Source organism: Rhinatrema bivittatum, chromosome 11 (genome assembly GCF_901001135.1).
Source record: "Rhinatrema bivittatum chromosome 11, aRhiBiv1.1, whole genome shotgun sequence".
In the NCBI taxonomy this organism is placed as follows: domain Eukaryota; kingdom Metazoa; phylum Chordata; class Amphibia; order Gymnophiona; family Rhinatrematidae; genus Rhinatrema; species Rhinatrema bivittatum.
This window is the reverse complement of record NC_042625.1, coordinates 92,416,177-92,432,336: the sequence shown is the minus strand read 5'-3', so window position 1 is coordinate 92,432,336 and position 16,160 is coordinate 92,416,177. Positions and strand designations below refer to the sequence as shown.

At 49.0% G+C, this 16,160-nt stretch overlaps 1 protein-coding gene across 5 annotated transcripts in view; it reads right to left on the bottom strand.

The window, feature by feature from the left end:
• Positions 1 to 326: 326 nt before the first annotated feature.
• INPP5B (inositol polyphosphate-5-phosphatase B) overlaps positions 327 to 16,160 on the bottom strand; it is a 50,148-nt gene continuing 34,314 nt past the window's right edge. For 4 of the 5 annotated variants that reach the window (XM_029620141.1, XM_029620143.1, XM_029620144.1 and 1 more), the window contains 10 exons: positions 15,943 to 16,052; positions 15,342 to 15,477; positions 14,532 to 14,642; positions 13,302 to 13,467; positions 11,479 to 11,714; positions 11,277 to 11,390; positions 10,541 to 10,625; positions 9,802 to 9,929; positions 9,214 to 9,325; positions 327 to 2,338 (listed from right to left, as the gene is read on the bottom strand). In XM_029620141.1, coding sequence (XP_029476001.1) covers positions 2,217 to 2,338; positions 9,214 to 9,325; positions 9,802 to 9,929; positions 10,541 to 10,625; positions 11,277 to 11,390; positions 11,479 to 11,714; positions 13,302 to 13,467; positions 14,532 to 14,642; positions 15,342 to 15,477; positions 15,943 to 16,052 — 1,320 coding nt within the window. In that variant the 3' untranslated portion in view covers positions 327 to 2,216. The remainder of the gene's footprint in view (positions 2,339 to 9,213; positions 9,326 to 9,801; positions 9,930 to 10,540; positions 10,626 to 11,276; positions 11,391 to 11,478; positions 11,715 to 13,301; positions 13,468 to 14,531; positions 14,643 to 15,341; positions 15,478 to 15,942; positions 16,053 to 16,160) is intronic. The other variant, XM_029620142.1, reaches the window with a different exon arrangement.

Here is a 16,160-nt window from a genome sequence, read left to right as displayed (position 1 = left end):
TTTTAGTTCTTTTGAATGCCATCCAGCCCCAGTGATTTATTACTCTCTAGTTTGTCAGTCAGATCTGCTACATCCTCCATGGTCACAGATGTAACAGATCAGATTGAGAAACTAAAGGTGGAACAACCCTATGTTTCTGATCCCCAAGCATTCACAAGTGGCTCTCCGGCTCTCCAACAGTAGCCATGGTCTGTGCCAACATTAACCTGAAGCCTTCTGGTGTGGCAGTAGTCCAGAGCAGGGTTGCTCAGTCCCCGGTCCTTAGGGTACACCTAGCTGATCATATTTACACTGATTTTTTGTTTTAAAGATGTATTTTTGTATTATGTTTTTTTTTTTATAAATGTCTTTTATGGAATCCACCTTGAAATGATCTGCCGGTGGTAAGTGTGGAATATGTTTTACTACATTCAGAATTCCAAACAAGTTTTCAGGATATCCACCATGAATATGCATGAACAGATCTGCATACAATGGAGGCAGTGTATGCAGATCTATCTCATGCTTATTCAAGGTAGATATCCTGAAAACCTGACTGGCAAGGTGTGTCCCAAGCACAGAGGGGAGAAGCTCTGCTCCAGAGAACCTCTCTGGCCTAGTCCGCAGTTACACTACTGCCCTGTTGCTGCTCCTTTGTGAGTAATTATACTGTAAAGCATTTCCAGGCATGCTCTGACCAACAATAGCAAGAAATGGGCTATTTTATGTGCATGCTTAAATTTCCTGAATCATTTCTTTGTTCTGCTGGAGAGTAGCAGGAAAGATTGGGCCTTCCTGTTGAGTTGTGGCAGCGTCACTGCTGCTTTTGTTTGCCTCTCTGCTGCCGCAGCCGGGTTGTTAAAGCTTACTTGTTCCCATATTACCAATCCTGACAGCAAGCGATGAATAGTAACGTTCCCGTTGGTCAGGTCCTAATTCTCTTAGGGGATGTGCAAGTCGTTTCAGCCTCATCTCTTCCTATTTGTTATGGAGGTGGTGGGTACCTTAGCAGGCCTGGCCAAAGCCAGTAAGCGCTGTAAGAGATTCAGCATCAGGTTTGGGCTCCGGGCAGTAACCGCAATCCTGAGGTCTAATCACGGTCTCAGAGACTCAGTATCACAACCTTTCCTGCACTCACTAATCTGTCACGTCCAAACTAAACCCAGGTACCCCACCCCAAGGAAAAAACACGCTGCATTTCACTGCTATAAAGTAGTTGGGTGCTTCATTCATACGATCCAGGAAAAGCAGTCTGAAAGGAGTCAGAGGTAGGAGCAACACAGTTGCTCCTACCTAAATTGCAAAATAAACTTCAGATAGCCTTCTGCTGCGTAGCTGACAAGACAGACAAAGCTGTAGGAGGCAGCCTGCTAAGGCCCTTCTGCCTGAATCTCTCTCTCTTTTTTTTTCTCCCAAAGGTTCAGAACTGCAAGTCTTGCACCTCCTCCAGAGAAATACTGAAGGACTGCAGGTACAACACCAGGTCATGTGCCGGTGGCTGAGAAACTTTCTCTGTCTCCATCTGCTGGCAGGGAGGCAAAACCCAGGAGTCTGGACTGATCCGGGTGCGTACGGGGAACTACAACTGTACAGAAATTACAGATCCTGCAAAATTAGGCCTTAAAGAACTATTCTTCACGGAAAGGGTGGATGCAGGGAAAAGCCTGCCCGTGCAGAGAGAGGAGGCCCAGAGGATCCCTGCTTGGGAGCAGGGCAGGGAAAACCAGGGCTGAAGTGGGATCCATCGGTCTATAAACAGGAAGGGGGACACTGTATTCATGTGCAGAGTGGAAGCTCGCTGGGGCAAGGATGTGTCCTACAGTGCATGGCTTTTAGGTACTAAACTCCAAAATTAATTAGTGATGTCAGTGAGAGGACCATGATTTTCAATAAAAATATAACTTAAAGGATTCCAAATTTTATATTTTCAAACACATTAAATAGCTAAAGTGCAGTATAAAAAAAAAAAAAAAAGTACTTTCATTGCTGCTGGTGTGCAATACTGCATATATTAAAAATCCCCTCCTCAAAAAAGGGCGTTTTTACAATATGGGAAATGCATCCACTTGACAAAATTATTCCATTCAAAAAAATCTGTAGCGAAGGAATCTGTGACCAATGCCCAGCCCTCCTCACAGGTATAAAATCAGCCTATTCTGAAAATAGATAACACTTTTTACAAAACAATCTTTACAGTCACGTCGCTCCAGGTTTGCATTTCGTCTGCAGCAGGGGCTTCAGCTTGTCCTGTCTTTCGAGAGGAACTGCCACACGAACTCCTGAGCTCTCCTCTTGTCCAGGATGTCTGGCTTGGCGTGGTCAGGGGGAGGTCGAAGCAATAAGCTTCCAAATAAACTCGCTACATGGAAACAGCCCACCCCCCAAAAAAAAAGAAAAAACCATTAAATAAAAACAAAACAGTTTTAAGCAGCAAGATTAATTAATACACGTGAACAACTTTGAAGACATTTATAAAATTAAAGATTCCCCGTTTCTGTCCCCCTTTAAACGGTTTACATCTAAAGATTAGGGTTTAATGGTTTCGGAAGCGCCTGCGCTTATATTACACCACCCCTACCGTTATGGGTCTAAGTAACCTGAGGCGCTGCTGTGCTGATTGTCATCAGAGCACCCTCTATTTCCCCCCCCCCCCCCTACAAAAATGGCCAATAGTGTGCAGACAGAGGAGGACACTTAAACAGAGGCACAGCTGTAACTACGAAAGCCCCTACACGATGAAGCCCTGTAAGACTATAGCAAGAGACATTTATTAGGACTAAAGAGAAGGGGCAAGAACGGAGCTCAAAAAGGAAGTAAGAGCCTAGACTGAGGCGGACGAGCCCTTTTCACTTATCCCGGTAGTGCTGCCGATGCCGGCTCACATTTAGAGAAGAAGCTTCTGAGAGAGCAGTAGCCTCCTGCCAACGGCCCGAGTCCTCCCCCCATTTTCTCTTCATTCATTCTGCTGCCTTTTCCACATCCACCTTGACTGGAGGCCTTGGGGGGACCCAGTCGCTGTTTGTAAAACCCTTTCCCCGCTCCAGGTCACATCTTCCTTTTGTTTGCAATACCCTAAAGCCCAGTCGAGCCGCGGCTTCGCCACGCAGGATCCTCTGCGCTCATCCCGGCCTCTCGAATTCCGCACTCTCTCTTTCTTCTCTTTCACCATGCGCAGTTCTTTTTCCTCTGCTCCAAGCTTCGTTCGTTTGAGCAATTCTAGTATGCAGCAGCATGCCCCCCCCCGGGTCTTCTTCATCATTCTCCCCATCATATTTCATGACAAAGTTTAAGCTTCCGACTGTTTCCGGGAAAGGTGATTTTCAAAGCCGTTTAGATGGCTGAAAGCAATTTACAGAGATAAAAATTACCCTACGGTATTGTGTGCTGTAAACCTCTCTGACTGGACCTTTGTTCAAAGAGGAGAGCATTCTATAAAAGCAACATAACAACTTCAGGTCATTTTTCCAAAGGCTTTCCACAGGTAAAAAGTGCTGACCTGCTTAAAATAGGTTTTAGAAAATTTCCCACCCTTACTGGGGGTGAAAGGAGTTCAGTGACCTTCAAAGCATGCATGGCGACTGGCATGTCACATCTCCGCGTGCTGTTTTCCCCCGTGGCGCTGACGTGCGCAAACAGCAGCTGCAAATGACTCGTGAACTTATCTCCAAAATGAAACTCCACAAGGAGCAATGAAGGTGCAGGCCCCACGGAGATATTTAAAATTGCCCCCCCCACGTAATGTGTCCTGCCCCTAAATCGTGCACGCGGTCTCCCTGCTTTGGCTTCAGGTATCTAATGGAAGGGTTTCTGTAAACATCTTAGTCCTGCTTTTTGTGCTGGCAGAAACTGGCGTTTGTCCTTCAGAGAAACTCGCTACCTGCTTATTTCCTGTTTGGCAAAGATAAATAAATTCTGGCTTTTTTAAAACAGAAGAACACGGAAACAAAAACCGAGACAGATTAAAAAAAAAAAACCTAACTCTTTAAGCACTGATGCCGGGGTCTTTAACCCAGCCCTGGTTCATTTCGCTCTTTGGGTTTGCTTTCTTTGGAGAATTTCGCTAGCCAGCGCCAGTAAATCCAACAGCGGCGCGAGCTGCTTTTACATTTTTCTGCCTCGGCTTAGGTTTGTTTCCCCCAGTCATCCAAATCTTCTTTCTGCCCGTTATTAACGGGTGCCTTACCCAAGGCGCCACCTTAAAATTAGAACAGCAAGGAATTAAGGAAGGAGAGAAAAGGCGGGAAAAACGATGGCGTAGGTGTCAATAGACGGGAAAGGTGAACTTTTTTCACACAGATTTGGCATCAGAAGGTGTGCGCCAACAAATTCTGGTGGTGAGGCACTGAGAGAAGAAAAAGACTCTTGAGTGCGTGGAGAAGAGGATGCGAATGTAAGCAGAGAGAGAGAGAGAGAGAGAGCGAGAGAGAGAGAGAGCGATGCAGGTTTGCCCCAGCCATCTTGAAAGCCCAGTGCAGCTGCACCATGGCCATTCAGGGCTGTAACTGCCCCTCCATACTTGGGCTGCCGGAAACAAAACGGTCTCGGTCCTTTTGTATCCGGCAGCCCAAGAGAGGAGCAGGTTCAGGCTCATCACGAACCCACCACTGAAATTTTACTGACCCACCTTTGGGACGAGGAGATAGGGGGGTTGTCTGTCTCTCTTTTACGAATGGTGGGTTGAGATCACGTCAGACAAAATGGGCACTGGAAGTCATACGAGAAGGATATGCGCTGGAATTCCACAGCTCTCATCGGGACGTATTCATGTTTCCTTGCCACTCCCAGCACAAGAAGCTGGCAGTGGAGATTACACTGCTAAGGCTCCTTGGGATGAGGGCTGTGATCCCAGTACCTACGCCCCAGGAAGATCCGGGGCATTATTCCATTTTGTCATACCCAAGAAGGAAGCTTCCTTTAGTCCCATCCTGGAGCTCAAGAGTATCAACTGTCACCTATGAGTGACCCTTTTTCACATGGAGACCTTATGCTCCATGATAATGGCCGTACAATCAGGAGAGTTGCTAACCTCCCTGGACCTATCCAAGGCCTACCTACATATTCCAATCCAACAAGAGCACAGTTTCCTACGTTTGCGGTACTAGATCGACATTTTCAGTTTTGGGCGCTGCCCTTTGGGCCTAGCCACCACCCCCAGAACATTTTCCCAGATTATGATGGTCATGGCGGCAGCATTGAGGAAAGACAGGATCCTAGTCAGCCATACTTGGACGAGTGGCTGAACCAGCTCTGTGGAAGAGAGCCTCCTGGTGACCAACAGGGTGGTATCCTTGTTATAGCAACTCGGTTGGGTAGTAAACCTGGCCAAGAGAAGCCTCAAGCCTCCCCATTCCTTGGAGTATCTGAGAGTCCGATTCGACTCCAGGCGGGGCAAGGGCTTTCTTCTGACCACATGGATAAGCTGATGTACCAGGTGCGTCAGTTGGTGAACACAGTATGCCCGATGGTGTGGAGCTATCTCAAACTCCTCGATTTGATGGCAGCAACCCTGGAAGTAGTGCCATGGGTGAGGGCACACATGCGTCCACTCTAATGCTCTCTGCTATCATGCTGGAACCCACACGCTCAAGACTATGCAGTTCATCTTCCCTTACCAATGACAGTCTGTTCTCGCCTTCAGTGGTGATTGCAGGAAGCTCATCTGAGCAGGGGCATGTCCCTGTCCTCCCTGAACTGGCTGGTTCTCACGACAGATGCGAGTATCCGGGGCTGGGGAGCTCACTATCAGGAGCTAACGGCTCAGGGATGTTGAATGGAAGAGGAGACCCTCTCAATCATCAATTGCCTGGAAGCCTGGGCAGTCAGATTGGTATGTCTACAGTTCAGCTACAGACTCCAGGGTCAACCAGTCCATAAGATGTTGGACAACGCAACAACAGTAGCCTACATCAACTGCCAGGGAGGAACCAAGAGCCAGCAGGTGTCACAGGAGATAGACCTCATTATGGAGTGGGCGGAAGTACATCTACAGATGATCTCAGCCTCCCACAGTGCAGGAAAAGCAAACCTCAGAGCAGACCATGAATCAGAGATATCTGATGGTCCGGATGGATCCCGATATGCCTCCATCAGATCCAGGGATACCAAGAATTCTTCTCTTCGAACCACTGCGATGACGGAATGCAAAGTTTCCATTCGAAAATGAGGAACTCTGAGAGCTAGATTCACTTTCTTTAAGTCCAGAATTGGACGGAACACCCCGTCCTTTTTGGGCACCACAAAATAAATGGAGTAACGACATACAGGGAATGACCCGTTTTTTTGCTCCTGCAGAGGTACGGGAACATAGGTCCCTAGCCCACGCAGATACTCATGAGTCTGAAGCACGATCCACTTCTTTTCCGCCGAGGCACAGGGAGACACCATGAAGAGGCTTTGCAGCGGATGAGCAAACTCTAAAGCATAAATTTGTTCTATCATGCTTAGAACCCACAGGTCAGACGTGATCTTGGCCCACTCCTCATAAAATTGAGTAAGACGACCTCCTATCACCAGGACGGAGGAGTGGACCAGCCTCGCTTCATTGTGAGGATCTGGCTCTACCAGACCCCTGGCTGGAGCCATCCCTGCCCAGTCTGCGGGCTCAAAAGAACCGATTCCAGGACTGCAACCTCCCCGCGGTCTGCCTCTGTCCAGTAGCCAGAGCCTGAAGCGCCTTTACCCCTGGAACTGGGAACTAGATTGAAAGGACTTCTTAGACTCTTTGGGCTTGTCCCTCTGGCAATCTGTGAACCTTATTCTCACCCAGAAGCTTTATCAGCTGATCCAAGCCCTCAAAGAGAAGCTTGCCCTTGAATGACAATGCCTCAAGCTGAGTCTTCGAGGAAACATTGGCCGACCAGTTCCGCAACCAAAGAAGCCTCCTGGTAGAAACTGCAGATATCATCGTTCTGGACGAAGTACAGATGAGGTCATATAAGGCGTCAGCGCCATAAGCAGCCTCTCAGTCTGTAGGCGCTCTGCCTGCTGAGACTCCGAGGATGACATCTCTGCCTGTTCTTGTAACTTGCTGCACCCACCCCAGAAATTCTCGAAGCATAAAACTGCTGCCGACACCTCAAAAATCTTATGATGCACTTCAAAGCTTCTCGTCTTGCACATCCTTCAGAGCAGTGGCCCCTGCAGCTGCAAACACCAAAACAGAAGCATCCACCTTCGCTTACTGACTCGTGGTGGCCCCGGAGGCTTGGTTTGTGGATCTGGTCAATCTAGCAGCGGACAGTCCATTAAGGTTGGGGCATCTTCCAAACTTACTATGTCAGAGGCTTGGCTTTTGAGAGGCAGAGTTTAAGAAAGAAGGATGTTACTGCTACTCTGTTGCAGGCTCGAAAGACCTCCGCTTCTTTGACATATGTCAGAGTGGGGAGGGTTTTCGACTTTTGGTGCACTGACCAAAAGGATTGATTCTAGAGAGGCGTCGGTGGCGCAGATTCTAATCTTTCTGCAGAAAGGGCTGACGAAATGTTTGTCATTTATAAAGCTCCCTGAGAGTGCAGGTCTCGGCCCTGGGTGGTTTTCGAGGCAAGATTCATGGAAAGCTCCTAGTGGCACATCTGGATGTCATGTGTTTTCTCAAAGGGGTGAAGCATTTACGCCCTCCTGTTCCTCTGGTGTGTCCATCTTGGAGCCTTAATTTGGTCGTCATGGGCTTGTACACAGCGCTGTTCGAGCCTCTCAAGAGGGCTAACCTTAAAGGATGTCACTTTGGAGGTGGTATTCCTGGTGGCAATTTGTTCGGCCAGAAGGGTTTCCAAACTCGAAGCCTCGTCATGCAGAGAGCCTCTCTTACGCGTCTCAGACTCGGGGGGAGGGGGTTATTAACAACGGTTCCATCTTTTTTGTCGAAGGTGGTTTCGGCGTTCCACTTAAGCCAATCAGTGGAACTTCCGGCTTTTCCGAATCTGGAAGTTGATGCACCTCATGCAAAAGAATTAAGACGTCTGGATGTCAGGAAGGCTTTGTTGCGGCATTTAGAGGTTTCAGATTGTCAGATCGCCTTTTTGTGCTATGGAGCTGTGCAAAAAAAGGGTCATAAGGCATCAGAAACCACGACTGCGCACTGGTTGACGGAGGCTTTTGATTCCGCATGCAGCTGTCGGGGTCATCCTATCCCGGAGGGGTTAAGGGCTCATTGTACCCGGTCCAGCTCGTGTCACCACTGCTGGGAAGCCTTTACAAACCTTTGCCAGACACTACTGACTGAATGGCCAGGCTGCGGCCGGCGACTATTTGGGTGCAAGTGTACTTCAAGCAGGACTCTCGCAGTCCCGCCCTGGTTAAGGAAGCTTTGGTACATCCCAGCTGTCCTGGACTGATCTGGGTACGTACAGGGAAAGGAAGATTGGTTCTTACCTGCTAATTTTCATTCCTGTAGTACCACAGATCAGTCCCGCCCGGTGGTGGAGAGGAGATTTGGAGAGTCCGCTCGATCTGTCCTGTTTTTTTTTTTTGTCTGCAGCACAGCACAGGTTTTCTGATCACTCCTTGAAGTTTATATTGCTGTCCATTGTTGTAAGTTGGTTTCTCTTTTCCCTGCTTGTTCAGGAGATATTGTTTGCCTTAAATCTCCCATCATGTGGCTTTTGGGGTAAGCCCTGCATGGTTTTTGGTAGCCTCTGTCTGCACTGCCTTCAGGCCGTCGCCATCCTTTTGAGGACTAGGAGCCATGAGCTCTCTGCATAGTCATTTCTGCTCAGTTTAATACCTCATCCTTGGCATTGCAGTGCCCCCTAACCATACAGCACTAGGACTGGAGACAAGCATGTGAGTGACTCCCTGCAGCACCTGTTTCCAGATACTGATCAGGTCCACGCTGCACCCCCACCGCCGACGTCGGAGGACATTTTTTTTCTCTAATTTGGTAAAACTGTAAAGTGTCTTATTTTTTCATTGAACCCTCCCTTCCATGCCACTAGCTTTACCAAGAAAGCGGCTGAGTTACGCTCATAGAGCTCCAGTGGCTGTAGCTTAGAAGAAAGTGGAATGTCGCTAGCATTCAAGGTAAAAATACAAGTCTTACACAAGCTTGCACTGTGAAAGAAAAACAAAAGCAGAAGAGAAGAGCCCTTCCTGCCAGCAGCCGTTACCACTGGGCACTGAGCCAGCTGGACAGCATTTAAGTTCATGTACTGGAGACAACAGTTTGGGGAAGGAGGGGGAGGAGAATGCATCAGTGCACCAGGGCACAGTTGTGCTATTTCAAGTACAACAACTCACCCAGAATGGGAATATCCAGGTGATTTTGTTCAGTGTTTTTCAGCAGCTCCTGTAGAAATGCCATAAGGTAGTCAAACACATTTTTATGGCACCTGGGTAGCCTGGAGACAGCCTGAAAGAGGAGGGAATATGTTCAGCCAGGTTATTAGTGGGGTTCCTACTCTTTCAGCCAAACCAGAAGTCCGTCACAGTGTGTGACCGTGGGATCCCGGATAGCTTATTGCCCCTCACTGTGCAAGTTAGTGTTTCCAGGCCTGGTCTGAGACGTGCAGGCCCTTGCTGCACCATTTAAAAGAGTCACATTTTATTCTCCTTTTGCTCAAGGTTTGAAAGCTGGGACCGAGGTAACATCCACAGCTGCAATGCAGTAACGGAGCCCACCCTTCCTGACGCATCAAACCTCATCCCCAAAACTCAAACTCTTTTCTTTTTTCTAATCTGTTATTAAATATCTGCCAATTTTCCTTTAACAAAAAATATGTGCAGATCACCTGCACCTGGTTTGGCAAACGACACTTCTGCTCCTGAGCCCTGAACTGCAGAACCAGTCGTGTCTGTCCAACCCTCCAGCAGGCGCCTCTGTATTACCTCTTTACACATGGCATAGTCGCTGGCGCTCTCTAAACAGGCCTCATACAACCGGTAGCAGAGGACAGGCTCCGGAAGTCCTTCCAAGAAGAGCAGCAAGGCCTCTGCCACAGAGTGGATGCTCCCGGCTGTCAGAGAACGGCGTGAAGGAAAAAAAGGTCACCCAGCTTTCTTCTGCTTTGGGGGGGGGGGGGGGTGTCACACACACTGAGCCGGATTAAGACCCTCAAACTATTTTTCCCCTCCCTGAAAATTCTACAACTCGGTTATCTTAGGAGACGTTCAGCAAGGAACAGAGGTGCCTTCACAAGCCCAAACGAAAAGGTTCTCCCAAGCAGACGCTACCATTTCAGCATTGAACTCCGTCTTATCCCGTGAAACGGCCAACCTGAGGCTTGCTCAGAGCACAACGCTACCTGCCAAGGGCATCGTAGTCTGGACCCAGACCTCTATGGGTGAGCCTGCTTGTCCCCATCTGGCAGGGCTTCCTCATCCACTCCCAGTCTTCAGTGGGAGAGCGGGAGGTTGCTGGGGGTCATGGGAATGCAACTGATCCCTTCTGTCGCTCCGTCTTCACCCCTAGATTCCCCTCTTCCCAGACCAGCAAATCAGTTTGTGCTGGTAAGAAAGCTTTAAAGTCAGCAGAGGTACCAGCACAAAAGGCGCAGCGTCTTCACGTCAAAGCAGGAGCACTAGCAATACTGATTTTTTGTTTCTGATGGGGGCGGGGAAAGGATACGAAGGGTGTCAGGCATTCCAGTATCCAGGCAGTCTCGGATAGCTTCGAAGTCGGAGCGTAAGCCAGGCTGTTGGAAGAGATCTTCCTGTGAGGCAGACAGACAGACACAACGCACTCTGTTAGACAGCGGGCAGCTCTGCTTACTAAAGACTCTGTCTCGCTCCTTAGCCCCAGGGTATTCTGTGCTTAACAGAGGCTAAACTAACTGGTCAGGGGAGTCTCTCCCCCCCCCCCCCATAACTCACTTTCAGCTCGAAGTAGGGAGCAATTTTATTATTAAAATGGCCCCATGGAATCCTAGCTTTTCACCAGTCCTAGGTTGTGGTTCTTCTGCTTAGCTACCTGTCTGGCTTTCAGGATATTCCCCATGAATATGCCCACAGTGTAGGCAAGACGCCCAGATGCAGCTCATGCATATTCATGGGGGATATCCTGAAAATCAGAGGTCACCAGGTGGTCCTTAAGGCCAGGGGTGAGAACCAGTGCTCTGAATCAAAAACGCTACCAATTGCTTTTCTTTCCTGTTGGAGCACAGTGTCTTCCATCCCGTCTCCTGCCGAGGGACCTCTCCGCCATAACCCAGCCCCAATGTGTGTGTGTAAGCTGAGCCTTGAACGGGGGTGGGGAGAGTGGGAGTCACAGGAACGAGAACGAACGTCTTCTGCTTAGCTACACCTCAGAATCTCCCTGCGTTAGCATCCGTCTCCCGTCACCTCCCCAGGCCCCACCGGCTGACCTGCAGGCTCACGTTGCGATACATGTGATCCACCATCATCCAGATTTCTTTGGGGATGTCTAAAGGTTTGTCTTGAACATAAAAATCATCTTTTATGTGCAGGGGCATCAGTGTCTAAAAAAAACAAACAAAATCCCCCTCAGAAGACACATCCCTTCTGGCCTGTAAAATCTCTCGCCCTCAGCCGAGTAGCTCAGCCTACCAGTTCTCGGATGGACGCTGCGGACAGGTCGCGGATTGGCTCCCTCATGTAACAGAGGGCCTGTATGGAGGATCCGAAGCAGCTGGGCAGGTAATTCCCGGACACGGAGAGGAAATAATCTTTGCCCCCGGCCAGGTGCAAAACCAAGATATCCTCAATGCTGTCCTCCCCAGAGTTGAGCTGCGTGGCCGTGGACTTGTTCACAAACAATTCTAGGTCAATGACCGCCTCCGCACCTGAAAGACAGACAGACAGACACACGTTTATGAGAGAAAACCAGACCCAGAGGCATGGAGCTGTGCTCTGCACCACTGAGGACAGCTGGCTTTTCTCTTGTGAACCAACAGTTTTCTCCTGTGCCTTTGGGCTTCTAGCTCGATCAGACTACAGTGCCATAACTACCCTGCTAGTTTTATATGCCCCTACCCAACTCACCTCTGCTGTCACAGTGATAGACCTGAGCCAGGGGATCACAAACCAGCTCCCTCCTGGAGCCCAGCTAACAAACACCTGATGTCTGGCCTCTAGGCAATGCCACTGAGCAATGGCTGAGATTCCCTCTCCCCGCTCCTAAGAGGGTCTGCAGCATCCTCTGGCCCAGACTGGGCAACGGAAGATGTGACCTAGGATTAGAAGCCAGGATGTGCACACAGCAGTGCAGGCCCTAGGATAGCTGGATTTAAGTTCCCAACTCAGCCAGCTGGAGCGAGGAACGCTGCACTGTCACAGCTCCAGCAGGGAGGGAGATCCTGCTTTCAGGGGTATTTCCTCCCTCCCTCCCTTCCCCCAGGCTGCTGGCAAAAGTCCAGCATCGGAAGCAGGCCCGAGGGGAGATGAGGCTCATTCTCTGCTCCGCTTGCATAGAAAGGGGAGAAGACAGGGGAGACACTGGCAGCAGTGCACAAGGGCCTCACGGTAAAAAAAAAAAAAAAAAAAAAACCCAAAACAGGCAGCAGCATGTGCCAGGAGAAAAAGCAAAGCCAGAGAACAAGGCAAGCCATGAAGGCTGAACATTAATGGATGCTTACGATATAAAACAAAGAAAAGGAGGTTCTGAAGGTTTCAACAAGTCCACCACGGATTTGGAGCTGCAAATGTTATGGGAACGTATCACTGTTCTCACAGCATTTATGCAAAAGTTGTTTTCCCTATAATATAAAGCTCCAGAGTAAAAACAGAAAACTGCAGCATTCAGACTGGACACTTAGGTCCCAGTCTTGGGGTACTCTCTGCCGATGGTGTGCTACGGGGTCTCCACGTATCGTCTGGGGCACTAATCAGTGAACAAGAGGGGTTCAACAATACATCAGGACATCACGACTGTGCAACCCTTCCAGCACCAGAGAAGAGAGAGCAGATTAGGGATAAGCATTTGTAGCATCCGTTTCGGCGATACGCGCATAACCGGTGGTGAACTTTATAGTACGCGTGGACTTTTAATAACGAGTTATGCACATACTATCCGGTTTTACCCTTGTACTAAGAAGTTACGCGGGTACCGCCCGCACATCCCTAGTGTAGCTAACTTTAAAGACTGCACGAGCGAAGCAGGCTGTCAACTTATACATTTGGCAATGTTTGGTGAAGTGACAGAAAGTATTGGTAATAAAAAAAAATTAATAATAATAATTTGGATCATTTATAAAACGGATCAACATAAACAGGACAAATGTGATGCATCCGCAGACAGAGTTCAGCAGGGATTTCTGTTCATGTCCCAGGATCAGTTTTACATTCTGTTCACCAGGCTCGCTCCACTCTACCTTTTACACTTTACTACCGAGTCGTTGCCGCTCTCAGAAGCCCTCGGATGAGCCACTAACCTTGCATGAGGAATCCCTTGCTGGGGCTCGCAGTCAGCCACGGCTTGCAGTACCACGGCTCGTCCGGCTTACTGATGAACTCAAACTGACACGGCACCTGGCCCTCGTTCTGAATGGTGAAGGTCCTGGTCTGCAGCTGCATGAATTTGACGTCCTCGAAGACGAACTAAAGGGGGGAGGGAGGAGAAAGAGAACCAAACATGAAAATAAATGGACTTATCCGTAACCGCTGTCCGCCCACGTCAAATGCAGAAACGTAATCAGCCCGTAAGCATTATTCAAAGTTTCATGGGCATCCATCTTCTCACACTGCACATCTGTGCTACTTAATCCAGCTTCTATGTAAATTACAATTAAGAAAACGTTGCATAACTTCCAAATGGTGGCGAGAGCAGCAGTGCATTCTGGGGAGTGGGCAAAGAATTAGTTCCCTGGAAAAACCCTGGAAAATCCTTCCACGCACACTTTAATGTTTGGGCAGCGGTGCACACTAAGCGGTTAGTACTTTGAGACACCCTGAGGTTTATATCAGTATCTTTTTTTTTTTCCTTCCAGCTACTGCCGGGGTGACCCTTCCCAAGCTGTTTCCACTCCCCGCACCTCAGTTCACCCCACAGTAATCGCTTCGGTCCTCTCCCTACCCATCTGGTAGCGGTCATGGACTCCAGGTACCAGACGTGCACCGCTCCTTGGCTACTGGCCCCAGCACTGGCCACCTTTTATAGTCCGTACATTATAAGCTGAAAGCCACACTGGGATCCTCTTTGGGGGAAACGCAATATAAACAAAAAATTATTAGTTATTTAACTGGACTGCAACAGCCAGTACCCAGGTCTCCTACCTGAGCTTTCGGAGTGGAAGGCAAAATTTTCAAAACCAATTGGCCTGGCTGAAGTTTGCCCCCACAGCATATGCACTCCTAAGCTGGGTTAAAGAGAGGTGTTCCCGGGGGTGTGGAGGAAAAAGGCGTGCGTCCGATCCATTCACAGAAAGCAGACCGGCTGTTCCACCCTTCCCTCGGCTGCACAGGACAGCGGCACCCAGGCAGTCTCCCCTCGGAAATCCAGCTAGAAGCAGCATGCTTGCTAAAAGCATTAAGGCACTTTGCAATAATGCAGCCTGCGTGGTGCTCAGTCTCCAGCCAGCAATCCTTTTGAATATTCAGACCCTTCCAAGCGAGACTGAACATTTCTGCACGGCCCTGCCTGGGCACGTGAGCAGCCCTCCTACCTCCCTCGTGGACAGCGACACCGACGGGATGTTCTCATTTTCCAGTTTGTCCATGGAGCGCACTATTTCTTCAAAGGTTTTCCTGTACAGCTCTTCATTCACTATTTTCACCTGCCAAAGGAACACAGGAATGGAAGAGAACGCACCCCAGAAATCTCCAGAGCACCAGGTAATGTCCTCGTGTGTGTGAGAGTGCGTCACCGTTCACTTGGGCTCCAATCGGTACAAACCTCCAGAGCAGAGGAGGATCACAAACAACTTACTCGGCCCCTCCAATCTGCAGTCTGATAGCATAAACCATGCTGGTGGGGCAATGATGAATATCTCGCGTGGACCCTGTAGGTATTTCAAAAGTGGCAGATTTCCTTCCCTGGATAAGGTCATCTCCATATCCTACAAGCTGGACCAGGGAACCCTCTCTGCAGACTGAACGAGATGGCCCAATCCCTCTCTAAGATCCTGAACTCTGAGGGCGAGTTCTTCTGGCACTAAATATTGGTGGCAAGGATAGGACATGACACAGGAATCTGGAAAGCAGCTGGAAGGGTCTTACAAAGATTTAAGAGGAAGGACTTTTCAGAATACAGTGTGAACCAGTGGGAACTCACGCTCCAGAATAAGATAATAATGCAGGAAAGCTAGCCACACGATAAGGATAACCAAGAACCTGGGAGTGTCTGCCCTCTCGCTCCTACCGAGAGGGCAGGCACTGCAAGGACTTCAGACAAGGCTGGACATGACCTAAACACCTGTGAGCGATGCCGGAAGGCCCCGCCGGGACGGCACGGGAAGTGGAAGAGCTGCACGTACCCCGATGTTGAACAGAGAGCTGACCGGTTTGTGGTCGCTGGTCTTCAAGCTCATGTGACTTCGGTAATCCAGCTGTGCGATGTGCTTCCCTTTCCAGAGGATGCGGTCGCACCAGGCGGGAGCTCGACACTTCTCACTGTAACAATGGAAGGATGCCCAAGACCAGTTGGGCCATCAATACGTCTTTCACAGAAGAGATGGCAAAAAAAAAAAAAAAAAAAAATACTAGTGAACGAGGCAGGACAGGAGACAAGCAAGGTAAAGCATTTGCCAATATGGAAGGACAATGGAAAAATTGCACCGACTAGAAAAAAAAAAAAATCAGATTCCTGCAAATTCTACAATGCTCGTGCAGTTAGAGGTTTAGCAAATTTCTATTGTCCCGTTCAGTAAGACAGCAGTTTAGCTCTCCCGCTGCAAGACGACCGTCACTAAGCACATGCACCATGCTAGCAAACCAGCACTTACTGGCCCCCAGCCCCCCAAGCTCCCACTGCTGCAATGCAACGCGGCCACAGACTGACCCTTTCCAAACCATTTTATGCACGACGGAGAAAGCATTCAGTCAGACGCTCAGATTTGCATGTGAAGCGACACATACCTGGTGTCCCAGTCATCGGACCCACTGTCATACTTATACGTTGGTTGAAATGCTAGCGCCCCTTCGAGAAAGCCTTCAAATACACCTTTTTCGTCGACCTGTATCTTAAGCTGGTGAGAAAAAAAAAAGACAGAATATTTAAACTTTGGGTTTTATCTGCAGTCCTCTGGGGATTCCAGCTTTGCTGCATAGTCCCCCTTCCCAACTTTTTTTTTTTT